The following is a 15736-nucleotide window of genomic DNA, read 5'->3' as shown; positions in this document are numbered from 1 at the left end:
TACAAACTTTTGGTAAACCTATATTAACAATGGTCACCGAAATAGGTGACGTCACCGTTTTAGGACCACAAAGTGACATATTTTTTTTTACGAAAATTAAATATATCTAATTAACGTACTCAATGAATTTGGAATTTTTGGATGAAAGTAAAGGAATTTAATTACTTTAAAGGTATGTATGTAATTTATTCATTTAATCGAAGTGATTAATGAGAAAATCGCGGTTTATCACTAAGGTCACCGAAACTGGTCAGTCGCCGATAGTCTTTGGACTGGACCTGATCTAGATAATGACACTAGCTATAAATTCAAGAAAATATTTTTCAAAAGTTTGTATCATCCAAATTAGTAAGATGATTTTAAACAGTGGGATATAATACTACAAATGTTACATTTCATTGCATTATGCACATTTTCTCTCTTCATACTTTACACCTGTAGGCTGTCTTGGCTACTGGGAGTACAAGACCAACAGTCTGGTACAACAATTTACTACCAGATTGTTAACAGGCACTGTCCCTTGGTACTCCCTGTAGTCAGGTCAACATATCGTGTTTTTATTCTCTCATATAACGTTATTCACTTTTATATAAGTATTCTAACCTTCCTGCTTTAGACATAAAACATTCAGAACAACTGGATCCTGCGTGTAAATATGTAATATACTAGCATGCTGTATTCAGTAAGATGATTTTGAACAGTGTAATGTGATACTGCAAATACATGTCTTTGCATTCTACACATTTCCTTTACTTTACAATAGTAAGCTGTCTTGGTTACTGGGAGTACAAGACCAACGGTCTGGTACAATAAATTTATTACCAGACTGTTAACAGGCACTGTCCCTTGGTGCTCCCTGTAATCAGGTCAACATATTGTGGTTTTTTTTGTTTTGTTTTGTTTTTTTATTCTTTCATATAATGCTATTATTCTCTTTTATATAAGTATTCACACGACACTATCATTATCTGCTATCCCAGTAACTGTTATGTGAGGCAGTTGGGTTATTTTATTTATCATGTTGTTAATTTAAATCTTGTCTGTAATCAGTATTTCATATATAATTATAAAGATATGTGCAGTGCAGAAGTGTGAACTCTGTCAGTATTACCAGTAGTACTTCTAATTGATTGTTATTTATTTTCATTGTTATAATTAATTGCCTGTTAACATGTACATGCCCCCCGAGGGCCCTTGATTGGTGAATAAACTATTAAATTATTATTATTGTAGTTAGACCTTGTCCACCTTTCAAGTCCTACAAAATCCAGGAGCTTTCCTCTGGGCCCCCACCAGGGTTTCACTGGAGGTCTCAAGGCGGCCTCAGACCCCCTGCCTCATAAAGTGCCCCCCCCTCCCCACGTAACCGCAATTCCTGGATCCGCCCCTGGTATATACACCCTTTAGGGGCCTATTACATATTTATCGGCTTTCGGAGATCGTCGGTAGTTTTCCTTTCTGACTTGTTTACATCGAATTGTGACGTCAGGGACAAAGAAGGGGATTTCCCACATTGAAAAATACACCGATACGTAAATAGTATAAGCACTCCAGTGTACAAGAAACTTCCGTAACTTTTTTTTAACCAGAATTTAAGATGACCAGAAGTTATTGAAATGGGTACAGACGGTTTAGTATACAAAAGAGAGGCATCCGAACAAGATGATACGGTAGAAGACCTTGTGAATATTACCAAGGGTAAGGATTATGTCGTCATTTTGGGAACAGTGTGAGTTAAGCTCGTGTGTCAGAAGAATGGGTGAACAGTGTGTGGAATTGACGATGTCGTGGACAACATATGTTTTGTCAGTCACTGAATATGTAAGGTAGTCGTGATATAATGGATCTGACAAAACATTGTATGGTTCCTTAGGGTGGGGGTGGTGAAATTGTGGTAAAAGAATCACTTGACAACACTGCTAAATCTAGATGAAGAGGAGAGAGGAATTTAACCTTTAAGCATTCAGAACAGTTAATGTCATTATCAACGTATGCAGATTCAGAGATTATCCCGTGCTAGGTTCCATTGTTTTCATATCCTCTATAATCATAGACAATAACAGTATATTCATGTCAGAGTTTACATCAAGATGCAGATGTCACCAGTCCAGCCACACTGATAGGGTATAATTTCAACCAGTCCACTAGTTTTCCAAAAATAATTAAACATATTTCCCTATTAATGAACATATTAAAATGAAATAATGGAATTTAACTAGATAGGTCTCAGACAATATTGTAACGCTTGTGTGAGATTTATATTTACTAATCGGGTTTGTCCAATATCTACAGAGGAATGCCGTATGCGTGTTTAAGATTGCATCAGTATGGTTTCCAAAATGACATTTTGGAAAATTGACCGGTACCATCAGACTGACTGGCGTAAATGTCAGTCAGTCCGCCAGACTTTTAACCAGTCACGGACTGACGGGCATATGTTGATTTCGAGCCCTGAAGAATTATAAGTAGTATATGCTGTATATGGCTATTACCCCCCCCCCCCCCCCCCTCCATATTTTCAATATCAATTCTAACAGCCTTGTATGAAATGTGTGACATCACAAGGGTGTGATATACTTGGAACTGACTGTAACCAGCACTTTTCACAGGGGGTTGTAAATAGTTAGTACCTAGGATTTTCCAGAGGGCTGGTATACCAATTTGTCAAGGGATTTAATCCATAAATACTTTTAAATACTGAATTTAGAAAAGAGATTTAAGGTTTTAAGAAATCGCTACATCAACATAGTATTTACTGACAATAATGAAAAATAGGGACAGTGCATACTAAGTTTTTGGCTTTAATAGTGCTGAAAACTTTTGAAAAGGAGGCACAAATATGCTACTTGCACCCCTTCTTGTTATTGTTAGAAAAAAAGGTCCTAGTAGTTAATGATCGACATGTTGATGGTGTTACTGTTAGAGTGAGAGCAGGTATGTATACACGAGAGAATCTAGAATCTTTTCCCCAAGAAGAGTGGGTTAATTTCTACCCAATGCAATTTTTTTTCCAAGGGGCTCAATCTAATTCACTTAGGACTTAAACACCCCCCATCAATATATATGTATGCGCATCTTACACTATTACACCAAGCCTCTACTAATGATATAAAGATGTTTGATTTAGAAAACCCCCACAAAATACTCTGTTGTGTAAAGAAGATCACACAATAAAAGAATCTTCATAAGCCCTATTTAATCCATAGTGGTGATATATTACCGGGTAATTAAAATTCTATGTAATAAATTCACCATGTAGCATATCAACATATTTTTCATAGAGCACATTAGAACAATATCACATTGTATAGAAATAAGTTATTTCTTTCAGCATACACGTCTTGTTGATAAATGTATAAGATTCAAGTTGGCTATCTGTTTGAATTGTAATATCTCGATCAGATCATAGGGATATGACTGAATTTGTGAGGTCAAAAGGGATGATCATTAGAATTATGGGAGTTAATTTTTTATGTCAAAAATTCATTGACCATATAGGTATGTAAGCTCAAATATCTCTGTCCTTATCTTTAGAACTCTCTACCATTATGCACATTCTAGCAATCAAATCGTTTGAAATAAATGCTCTTGTCGAGGTATGCTACATAATGTCATATTAATGGCTGACTTTTAAAACGTGAATGAAAATATAAATATCAGCAATATTTCTTCTAAATTTGATTGCCTTGCTGGGTAGCTCCGTCAGTTTTTAAAGATGTCATTAACTGCTGACTTGTAGATCATGGGTTAGAGTCCAATAGGGGTTTTAATTTTTCCAGATTACATTCTACTAAAACTGCATTTTTTGACTAAATAAAATAAATTTGAAAGTTTTCAATCTTAAATTATTATTGTAGATATTCTCCACTCTTCATCCATTCATTTCTCTGGTGTGTTATTCCTCATTAAATACTTCTCGGTGTGCGATATATTTGACAATTAATTACATGAAGCAATCAAGATATACATATAGTACTGCTTATAATTTTTTAAATGATTTTTTAAGTATTTGAAAAATACAAAGTAGTTGTAAATGATTAGCAGACTTGAGATGAGAACAGCTACAACATATTATTCACGTGTATTGTCATATGTATGTTGAAACACATTGATTTTATATCCTCAAAATTGTATCTGTATGTCTACCCGGCACCCTCTACTGTATTATTTGTATATATTTGTAAATATTTTGTATTCATAACCGGTGAGCTGTATAGCTTAAGGAAATGAAGAATCTTAATCTGATCTGATTAAAATCTTCTTTTACTGGTATTTCCTAAATGTATTTATAACATACCTTGCTGTGGAATTTCCACTTAAAAGTGTCATCAGTATTAATAGAATTGCAGGTATTTAAATATCATAATATGTACTTTAACACACCTTGATAAATATCTGAAAACAGTATTAAATTTTTGTTGGAACATGCAAGCACACATGTACATAATATGTTAACTAAGATCCCTAGTGAAATTATAAGGTTAAATTTTATGTAACATACATCAATTGAAATAAGGTTATATTGCTGCATGCTTTTAATCTTTGAGTTTTGAATTAGATAGCTGTGATTAATATACATCTAGTACCTGGCCAATGGTGTGATAAACACATTTCATGGTAAATTAAAAGTTGCAATTAAAGTAATTCCACCCTCCTCAGTGATGTCATAAGATTTTACAAAATCAGTGATTTATATAGATTCATGCATGATATTACCATAAATTTTATTTGAGTCTTTTCCAATGGTTATTGTAAAAAAAATCTTGTTAAACATAAAATAATTTTAAACTACTCTAAGTTATATATAAATAGTTAATGATATATGTTTCAAAATATTGAATCCAAGGACAATAACTCTGTTTTTATTGAATCCTTTATCAAGTTCATTATGCAATAGATTTTCCTTATTTTTTACAGAAATTATGTATAGTTTTGTAAAGAAACAGTTTCATGAAATTATTATGCTATTATATCGTTATAAATGTAACCAGGTTTTGTGATGCTGTTGAAGGAAAATTGCATTCTGACATTGATAAATGATTTTGTATATATTTATATAATATATGTCTCGTATCTTAAAAAGTGTGATGAACTATAGATTTTATTTAATAATCTATTAGTGTTTACTATAATAAATTGAGATAAATACACATTTTAAACTTTTATCAGATGATAATGCAAGTATGGATAATATAAATTAAAATAAAATATGGAAAATGCATGGTTTAAAATTCAATTTTTGGAGGGGGATAGGTCTGTCAAATTCTAATTTGCTCATTTTGATGCCTGTCTACATGATCCAGCACACTAGACACCTTATCAAATATATACCCAGTATTCATATAGGTTGATAAACTTGAACTTTATTGAAGTTGTTTATTTATATATGTTTTGACCTTAACAATGCTTAGTTTGCAACAAATTTTATGCCTCATTAATGTGTACAAGAACAAGGCAGAAACTATAAGCTTACAATTTGTCTTTTCCAAAAAAAAGTGTATGCACATTGCTGCTTGTTTCAGGACTAACATTGACAAAGAAGAAAACAGATGACAAGCCTACAGAGGACATCATCCACCTCTTGGACAGTCTCAAACTCAGCACTGCTTGCAAAAAAAGAGGGACAAAAACTAAAAACCAAAAGAACAATGCCGTAAGTCAAAACAAGGAAAGCTTTTCCCTTTGTATTTACAGTACTTTGATTTTTTTTTATGTGTTTAATTTATAGTTTCACAGAACTTGCCTCTTTTTGTTTTTGAAATGTTTTGTATATTTTTCTTAAAAAAAAAAAGTAATTGTAAGCAGGTGAATAATTTCAGGAAACATTCCAGTTTTCATGTTATGAATTTTCCTGTTGATTAATTACTAAGCAGTTACAATTGGTTCCTGATCCTTTGTATCACAGGACTATTGGTCATATATATCGATCTGTATCTGTTTGTTTTATACACATTGTAACCTTGAAATCCTTTTTCAAATGAAATACCTGCATTTTTAGAACAAAAGTATTTTCTTACATGTGAATGTTTTCAAGTTATCAACATACAATATTGTCTTCAAAATCTAATGACAGTCTTTTAAAATACGTAATATTTCAGTTAAGTGAATTAAAATAGATATTTTAAACTGCTTACACTGATACCGTACACTCTAGAAATGCAAAATAGTTTGATTTATCTGATAACTAGAATTTTTAAATATTTATACCCAGAAGAAAGGGTTACACTAAATATGGGTTTTACTTCAAAATCACACACACACACACACACACACACACACACACACACACACACACACACATATATATATATATACACACATATAACACAGCTCTTTGTTTCAATAATTTCTATAGAGACCTCTATATTTCAGTTTATAATGAATTTTAAGTGATATATCAATCACTTGAAATTCGAAAAACATTAAAGTATAATAATTTTGAAAAATTTGAAAATGGTCAGGCAAAATTCATCTGAATGAAATTTACCAATATATTAATAGTACAAAGGTCACAATTGGTAAAGATTTTATGAAAATTTCTGTAATCAAGTTCATTAGATTATATCATTTTGCAAATTTTTTTTAATACATTTACAATGCAAATTGTAACAAATGAATGGTAGATTTAAAACAGCTTACCTTAGTAGTGTTTCCTGTAAAAAGGTCAAATTCTGTGATATTTGGCTCAGTTAAATAAACATATGGATCAATTCACATTTCTTGATTTTTGAAATTCATTAAAGTGTATATGCAAATAATACAACCATAATTAATGAGTCTAGGTTTGGAATTATGTTTATATAAACATTATTTTCCTTTTTTTTTTTAGGAATTGCAGAAGAGGGGCCCTGGACTGATCACCCCCATAGAAAATGGTTACTGGCCCCCTTCTACTTCCACCAAAAGAGAACCAGACTATTTGTTTGGCAGAAATATCAATCAACAATCCTACTGGCCAGTGATATCAAAGGAATATAACTATGCCCCGGGTTTGGACTCAGGCTGTCAGATTTGGAATGAAGCAGCCCAGAATTGTAGTCTCATGGTTCATCAAAATAAAACGGCCCAAAAGATGAAGGAGTTGTCAAATAAATATCACACTAATTCAAGCATATGTCAGAGAGATGTCAAAGATTTGGATGTTACAGATGGACTTAACAGTAATGGTGAGTTCTAAGATCTAAAATGTCTTATCAGAAAAAAATGTAATGAGAGCAGTTCAGGTTTCAGAGTTCTTGGATGCTTTGTAGAAGATTTTCAGGATTTTTATTGTATGTGCTTGCTTTATTTATGCTTCTCTAAATAGAATTATATGTATTTTTTTATGGGTTCCCCTGTCTCATATTATTTTTTTTTTGGTCCAAAAAAGAGTTATATGTTCTGTATTATAAATAAATGAATGTACATGTATTGGATTGTATATATGTATAAGAAGCTGGAAGGTGGAGTATTTCATGATAAGTTTTAAGTTGTTGTTGTTTTTACAGCCAGTGATTTGGAGTGTGATGGTTATGCCCCAACAATGGCATTGGATGAATGCAAACTAAATGGTATTCCACTTGGATGTCCAACATTGGACTTAATTGACAATGTCATTCGCAACCAAGACCAGTCTTCTCCTTATATTGCAAGCCCCTCCCCTTCTTACAGACGAACCTCTCCATTCTATGCAAGCAGCCCTTCTTCAGGATATTCAGGGTCCCCGTCCCCACCCTATTCAAATGAGCCCTCTCCATCTTATGCCCCTTCCCCAGCATACCCTGCTTTATCTCCCCCTGCCGTGTCTCAGACCAGCAGATCTCCAGTACACCCAGAGTCAGTGAATTTGCCCTTCAGAGACTTGGAGGATATCAGCAGAGAAGATCTAGTGGGCACAACAAAGAAAATGGAGAATTTTTTACCCAAGACCACAAAACGTCCGAGTAGTACAGATGATGAGTCTAAACCCTCTCCTCCAAAACGTACAAATGTTGATGCCATGTATGATAAAGACCTAGATGAAGACAAGTAAGTTATCCTTTCTTCTCTTACCATCAGTGCCTGTTTTAACTTTGCGTGTATAACCTGATTTTTGTCTTGTTGTTAGATTTGTAGTCAATAAGTCACTAATTTCCGTTCTGTAGCATTCTTCACTCCCTGATTATTGCTGGGGCTCAGATAGATTTGATTGAATATGTTCTTCAATTGCTTCAAGAGGATGGAGAAGACGTCCTGAAAAAGATCATCAATGACCAGAACCACATGCAAAGGGTACTCCACTTTTACAATTTATTTGTTCAACATTTTCAGAAAGTGAATTGTAGTTATACATGTACATGTATTATTAGACCATGTGGCTTTCACATCAAGTGTCAGCAAAATCCTTATTCTGAGTGTGAGGAAATTTTTATTCTATTTAGACGTGCTTGAATATTTCGCAAGTGTGAAGCTGTATAATGTTTTCATTCTAACAGTCCTTTAATTAAGAAATTATAAGAGTATTATCTTGGTTTTAATGCAGAATGGGCTATGTTTCTCTTGTATTTTGATTTCTTTGGAGATGTGAGTTAAAGTTTACAAAACTTAGTAAAAGAAAACAAAAATGTTACAATATTCAGGTTTTTTTATGGTATCGAATTTCAGTTTAAGGAAAAATGTTAAACCATTTTACTTTGACAGACTCCTTTGTTCCTGGCTGTGCTTGAGGGAAGGGTAAATGTAGTGGAAATGTTGTTGAAGCATGGAGCAGATCCCAACATTCAAGGAAAAGTCATCGTGAAAATGGATCAATACGAGCTGCGAGCTCCTTTACACATCGCAGCAGAAATGGGAGACGAGTACTTAGAAGTTGTAAATGCACTAGTGCTTTGTGAGGAAACTGACTTGGATATCCGTAGTCTCAGTGACAGTAAGTCAATAGATTTATTAACCATGACAACACAGAAGTGAAGATTATTTAAAGATGGCAAGCCCAACCTAAATTATGTCCCTCTCAAGGAAGACAATGTAAAGGACTAAAAGTGTTAGTAGGGTCATTTGAAATGAAAAATCTTTTGAAATAATGATTCAAAATCAGTCAATTTTGGACCCAAAGCTATGCAAAGGAAATCAAATATTCAAATAAAAATTCTGCTATCGACATGGTCAAATCTTCAGATTACTAGGACCAGCATAGGGTCAATATCGGTTTCAAGTTTTACATACTGGGATTATGTAATGAAGAACAATTAAGTGAGCTGCAGTTTGTAAAATGAATATACAGAGGCATTTATATGTAACATTGATTTCACATGATGCAAATCAAAGCTTCCTGGGACAGGCTGTGATCACAATAGGGAGGGCCAAAATTGAGTGGTTTACCCACAACTATCATTAAGAGCACAGTGAGTCTGGTGAACATTATGGTAGTGTGCCTAGTGTTTATTTAAATATTGATTTTATTATAGGCTTAACGTGTATGTATATACATTTGTTTCAGGGGTTACACCACTTAATTTAGCCCTACAAACCCACAGATGTAGGAAAAGTCCAGCCTATCCGAATAGTTGTAAGAAATGCATACAGTTATTGGTGGATTCGGGGGTTGACACAGATGAAATGGTGAGTTCTTTATGAAGATATAGCTGTCCATTACTCAGGTGTGGTCAGTGTCTTAAGAGTGGCCCATGCGGAGAATGCTATAAAAATGTACAATAATATGATCTGGTAATTAAATGATTATTCTTGTATGACAAACTTAGTTGATACTGGTGGCATACCTTTCCAAATGAGGATGTTAACAATATCTTGTCAATAAAAGTTATACAGTCAAACCTTGTTATCTTGAACTTGATGGGACCGAGAGAGAAACTTTGAGATATCTGAGGATTTGAGATATCAAGTGTAAAATACTTAATAAAGAATAAGTGGTTGGGACTTTTGAATCACTTTGATATATCCATGGTACTCGAGATATCGATGTTCGAGATACCAATGTTCAACTGTATATACGATTACATAATTATATATTTGACAATCTAAATAAATGTTCATGTCGTTGGTCATTTTAGTGTTTATTTCAAACCATGTAATATTAATGTTTGTATATCACTATTGATAGCATTATTTATTGTGAAGAAATCTAATTTGATTAATACAGGATCATTATTTTTTTTCAGGATGAAAAGAGCAGCAAAACACCTCTGATGTTAGTGATTGACACTATGGATTTAGATCTAATCAAGTTTTTTCTTTGTGCGGACACTTCAACTCAGCATGCAGATGTCATGTCCAAACTACAGGCTGTTACAAGAGGTGGGGACACTCCCTTGCACATTGCAGCAGGTGTAAAAATGAAGAGCAGCAGAGAAAAGCAAAAGTTACTTCGAATCTTGATCCGACATGGTGCCGACGCCAATGCAAAGAATAATGTCAATGAGGTTCCGAAAGACATTGCAACCAATGAAGTGGTAGTTATCTATATATTACTAAATAATATTTATAAACCCAATTTTTTGTCTTTTAACGCTGATTAATCAGGAGAGAGCTGAAATGTTTTACTTTTGATATAAATAAACATTGTACCTTATTGTAGTTTTCAAATTTGAACTCATTTTTTATCTACTACCTTTAATTAATTAATGAATTGGCAAAAATGACAAAGCAATTCAGAATTTTTCACGAAGAAAACTTGATTTTTAAAATCAGCGTGTGGGCACACATTAGGAATACATGAGTGGATCTCAAAAGGACCGTCACAATGCAACATACATAGGCATATGTGCTTTTGATCATACGCGTTTATAATTAATCTCACCTTATGAGGTCTATGATCTATGTATGCTCTCCACTTTGTATCTTTATGGTAATTCTCATCTTACATTGTCGCATCATAGTTCAACACATTCATGAAAATATAGAACTTCGAACTGCCATGCTTTAATATCATGCATGCATGTCTCTGCATCGTGAATCTTTTCTGTAACATGCAATATATCTATGGTATCATGTATTTATAATGATCAATTCTTAAAATTTTACATGCCCCCCTGAGGGCCCTTGAATACCCCTGAATATTTAATTTCAAATTCCAAATAGCCCTGTTTAACCAATAAATAAAATATAGGGGGAAATATGCGGGTAGACTTCCACTTTCAAACGAAAAACAATCACAACAAACCCCTTGTGATTAATAATAACAAATTTACAGAACTCCAATGTTCCGAGTTTTACTTAAGAAATTAACTGTAATCATCTTATATTCAGTTAATATACAATAACTTTGGAATTTATAGTCTTCACTTGTGTTAATTATTAATGATATTGACTGGTTCAAAAATGATGTAGAATGGCATTAAATCCTATTCTTTTTGCAGTATATAGTAGCATGTATCACTGTGTATACAAAGTAATTTTTACACCATGTTGATTTTGTATTATCATGTGGATTCAGATTACGAAATACCATTTGGCCCAACTGCTCCATCATGAATTTGCCATGTTCAATTTTTGTGCAATTTAAGATTATAAGTATGACATCATTTCTTGTTATCCCCATTTGTCTAGAAAACAACAGTGAAAAAGATTAAAATAAAAATTGGACAAAAATTTACCACCATAAATTGATAGCTTTTTATAAAGTACCAAAAAAAAATCATTGATTTATTTTATTTTTCAGTGGAAGGACATTTTTAAGGAGACCTTTAAGTAAAGAATTCGGACTGAAAAGGACCAGAAATACAGCTGCGTTGTGATCTACAAATAGCAAATGACTTTAAAATGCTCCTGACATACCCATACAATCTCATCATAAAGGAGACTCATCCTCATTTGACTATCAGAAGAAAGTATTATAGTATTCACACCACCGTTAAAATGTACTTTAATCGTCTTTTTTTTTCAGACGTGCCATTTTTTTTTCATATTTGTATTATCCTTTTTTGCAAGTGATTCGTTATGCCAATGAATAGATATTTTAAAGCAGAAGTTAATCATTTTTCTTTATATTAATTATTGTACAGCTTGAGCTTTATGACAAATATTCATTTGTAGAGTATGTATTTTAAACTGTACTGTTTAAAGCTTTACCACAGTTATTTTCTTGTCTCCATCAACAGGTGTAAATATTTTTCATCAAATTCTAAAACATTAATTCATTGATGCAAAGAGAAATCATATCAAAGATGACATCATACCTTGTTCAACAGTGAACTGGGAATACAAAGAACTTACCAATATTTACTGTATTCTCTGTTCAGGAATGTAACTGGGAATACAAAGAACTTACAAATATTTACTGTATTCTCTGTTCAGGATTGTAAATTTTCTTGTTTTTTAATTGTACACCAAATTTACTAATTGAAACTAGGTTGTGATTTTATTTTTCTTAACGTATTAGTATTGAAAGTGTTCCAAAGACCTGAATTACATTATCAAAGTAACTTGAGAGAAAATTGTCTGTCAACCACTTTGTATTGCATGTTATTTTGGACCTTACATATTTTGTTTCGAAAGTAAGGGATTTGTTGATAAAGGATGCCATGATGCATTTTGTGAATCACTTACCATAGAATGTGTTTCAATGTGCTATTCAATGTGTATTGCACAACTTTTCAAAAAAATGAAATATTCAGGGCATTCTTACGAGTAGTTCAGACATGCTTCAAGGGTATTGCTAACACAGTGAAATGTAATGGCAGGCGGCTTTGTGGTGGAGAGTTGCTGGCCATATCTCCTGAACACTGCTTCCCCAGATTTCATAACATACCCTGAACCGTTTAATACAAATCAAATGGGATTAATAGCAAGTGCCTGACCTTAGATTCAGATCATAGATATATGAAATTGAAGCTTAACATTGGATAATAGGGGTACATGTATTTGTTGATATTTGTGGTAGTCACATGTTGACATTGTGAATATCTTCCTGAAATGAAGATTAATGGTCAATTATAGAGCTTGTCTTAATTCTAACCAAATAATTCGGATGTGTTTTACATGTTTGTTATGAGAGGAGGAAAGCCTAATACCTATACATGTATCTAACAGGCAATTGTATCGCTTGAATTTACACTTTAATAGTAAATAAATTCAAACCCAAGCAATATAATTGCCTGTTATGCATCTGGTATAGATTTTGCTGTTTTATTATCTATATGTAAATAGTAATTTGTTAGTGTCATTTTCACAATCTTTTCCTATGCAAAAATTCAATGTTTTAGTGACCTTTTCATCAGAAATTTAATATTGCCATTGGAACAGTACAGTGCAATATTTTTTGCAGTAGTATATTCATACCCACAGGGTTTTGACACAACCTGAGCAAACTGGTATATATAGTATATATTATATATACCAGTTTATATATAGTATATATTATATATATACCAATTTGCTCAGATTGTGTCAAAACCCTGTGTTCATACCTACATTTAATTTATAATTGCAAACCAGTTTTTAATTGTCTTACAGGTACTTCATTACTGTATGCCTAGAATATTGATATATATATATATATAAATTAAATGATATTTTATAAATGATATGTTATTGTTTTCAATTTGGAATTCTATAAAAAGGTTTGGATTTTTTTTTTTCTCGTGGTTTTGTCCTACTTTGAAAATAGTGAATTTGTACGCAAGATTAGACCAAGTTAAGGTTACCATCATGATTCAATCTCTACTCAGAGTTATCGTTCCCGCTACGCTCCACTAATACCTCTGTCAACGTCTAAAAATCATATCAAAACGTACTAAAACTAACTTAGCATATCAAACTGTAATGATCATATCTAAGAAAATCAAACGCTTGTCTGAATTTTATAAACGCAGAAGCTGGTAAATATGAGACACCTGAGCGAATTAAAAGGTTTTTTTTATATAAATATTCATTCATTCATTCATCCAATAATACTAGAATAATCATGGAATTCGTTGTTTTTGTGAACTTGCTGTAAGATTTTAAGCTTAACACTAAAACTTGTAAAATCATACTTTATAATGCAATAGGTAGAAATAAGTTTTGCCAAGAATCTGGACATTCAGACGTTGACAGAGGTGCTGTAGCGCAGCGTAATACGCCCTCTGGTGAGAGATTGATCATGCTTAGAACTTGGTATAAATTCTCAGGAGGTGCAGATAAAAAAAAAAACACTGGGAAATGAATTCTTATATAAATGTGATTTTAAAGTTAGTCTAAAATTTTGATACACGTAAAATCCTTTATTTGAAAATAATATCGAAGTTAGAAATAAAATTCTTGATTGTTCTATATCACAAAAACAATTTACAGGGATTTAGAATTAGAAATATTTTTGTAGGTTGCCTATGCAAGAGAAAATATACCAGTATGAATTTCCTTTTTGATGATTCATGAGAGTATGAACTGCGATGCTTCACGCCAGCATGAGGCTTCATGAAGCGCGTTATCGTATCATGAAAAGTCGACGTGGAGCAGTTCATACGTATCTCGTGTATTTTCAAATAAGAAAATTATTTTTGATAGCTATTTTTACTTCTGTCGGAATTTCCAGCCGTTAAAATAGATGTACTATTAGTATATTTATTAGGATTCCTCCGGGCAATGTTCACCACTGCAGTGCATTTGTGAGGAAATGCCTATCATTGCAATTTTGTAAGATATCGATAGCAAGAACATCGGAAATGTAAATACAGTGAAATGAATACCTAAGTATTAATAAGGACTAATTCACTCGAGAGCATCACAGCTCACTGCGAAGTTGTATTTTAGACCTGTGTACACCAGCTTTGTTAAGTACCATGGTCTTTGCAACATTGATATCCAAGTACTTGTTCCATACAAACCTTTTAACAGGGCCGTAAATTACATGGAGGCGGAGGAGGCAGCTACCTCCTCCAACTTTTGAGCCAAAAAAAATTTAAATTTAAAGTTCATTAGAATTTATGTTGTTTCCAATAACTAAGAACATGATACCTCCCTTAAAAAGCATTCCAAATCTTTCTTTTAGAATGAGTTAGTCAAGTAACATCTTAGAAGGCCCTAGAATCAAGGATTTTGCACGAAACGTGTTCAGTGTGCACAAAATGTGCTCAGCGTCTGGGGGCCTGGGCGGCCCCCAGACCCCCGCCTAATTTCCTGCCTCCTCCAAATTGAAGGTTAATTTACGGCCCTGCCTTTTAAGACACAAAAAATGTAAGGTTTTGGATGACTCGTTTCCTTATCAAAGGCTGCATAATCTGTTTCCAAGTCGTCCATCAGGACCAAAATATATACCCGCTAGACTTCACAAACAAGGTCATAAACTACCTTCCGTAAATAAAACATGCATCCTCGTCTTGATACAACTAACAAATATTTAAGATCCTAATGATGCGGGAAGAAATATCAATTGTCTCACAGTGGAAAGCTAAATATATGCATGTATTTGTATAACACATTGGTTGTCTGGAACATTATTTTATATAATTGAGAGCAATCTCAATCATAGAAAAAGGCTACCTAAATTCAGAATTTCATCTCATAATTCTAAGGATAAATATTCTGGAATTCGAAGTGATAATTTTAGAATTTGTTCCAACTACTCACCTTTATTCATCACTTAGTAAAAAAAAAAAAAAAAAACCCGTTCTCGAATATTGCTCTTTAAAATATGTCATTTTTTAAATACTATAACTTAGTTTAACAAGTTTCAGTGTTGATTAATTGTGAGATACGATAATTAGTATTTGGTGTAACTTCTTTAAAGTTAATATTACATAGCAATTTGCATTATATGTACTGTTTCTGTTATCCATTGACA

At 32.9% G+C, this 15736-nt stretch overlaps 1 protein-coding gene across 2 annotated transcripts; it reads left to right on the top strand.

Moving 5' to 3' along the window:
- The first annotated feature begins 1488 nt into the window (after positions 1-1488).
- Positions 1489-13496, top strand: LOC125678128 (poly [ADP-ribose] polymerase tankyrase-1-like). 2 transcript variants are annotated; one of them, XM_048916293.2, is made up of 9 exons: positions 1489-1698; positions 5523-5653; positions 6830-7166; positions 7488-8007; positions 8124-8250; positions 8659-8887; positions 9458-9579; positions 10137-10427; positions 11636-13496. In XM_048916293.2, the coding sequence occupies exons 1-9, from the start codon at positions 1617-1619 to the stop codon at positions 11666-11668; spliced, it is 1872 nt and encodes a 623-aa protein (XP_048772250.2). In that variant the 5' UTR covers positions 1489-1616; the 3' UTR covers positions 11669-13496. The 2 variants fall into 2 exon arrangements, with proteins under 2 accessions (XP_048772250.2, XP_056011636.1); XM_056155661.1 differs by having other exon boundaries at positions 1498-1698; positions 10137-13496.
- Positions 13497-15736: the final 2240 nt, after the last annotated feature.

This window comes from Ostrea edulis, chromosome 2, assembly GCF_947568905.1.
Source record: "Ostrea edulis chromosome 2, xbOstEdul1.1, whole genome shotgun sequence".
NCBI lineage: Eukaryota > Metazoa > Mollusca > Bivalvia > Ostreida > Ostreidae > Ostrea > Ostrea edulis.
This window is presented reverse-complemented; position numbering and strand designations above follow the sequence as displayed.

Bases quoted from the DNA above. Each gene is read 5' to 3' on its own strand.
- LOC125678128 (XM_056155661.1), top strand. From the start codon at position 1,617: ATGGGTACAGACGGTTTAGTATACAAAAGAGAGGCATCCGAACAAGAT. The intron at 8,888-9,457 runs GTAAGTCAATAG...CATTTGTTTCAG, and splicing joins TATCCGTAGTCTCAGTGACA to GGGTTACACCACTTAATTTA. The intron at 9,580-10,136 runs GTGAGTTCTTTA...ATTTTTTTTCAG, and splicing joins GGGTTGACACAGATGAAATG to GATGAAAAGAGCAGCAAAAC.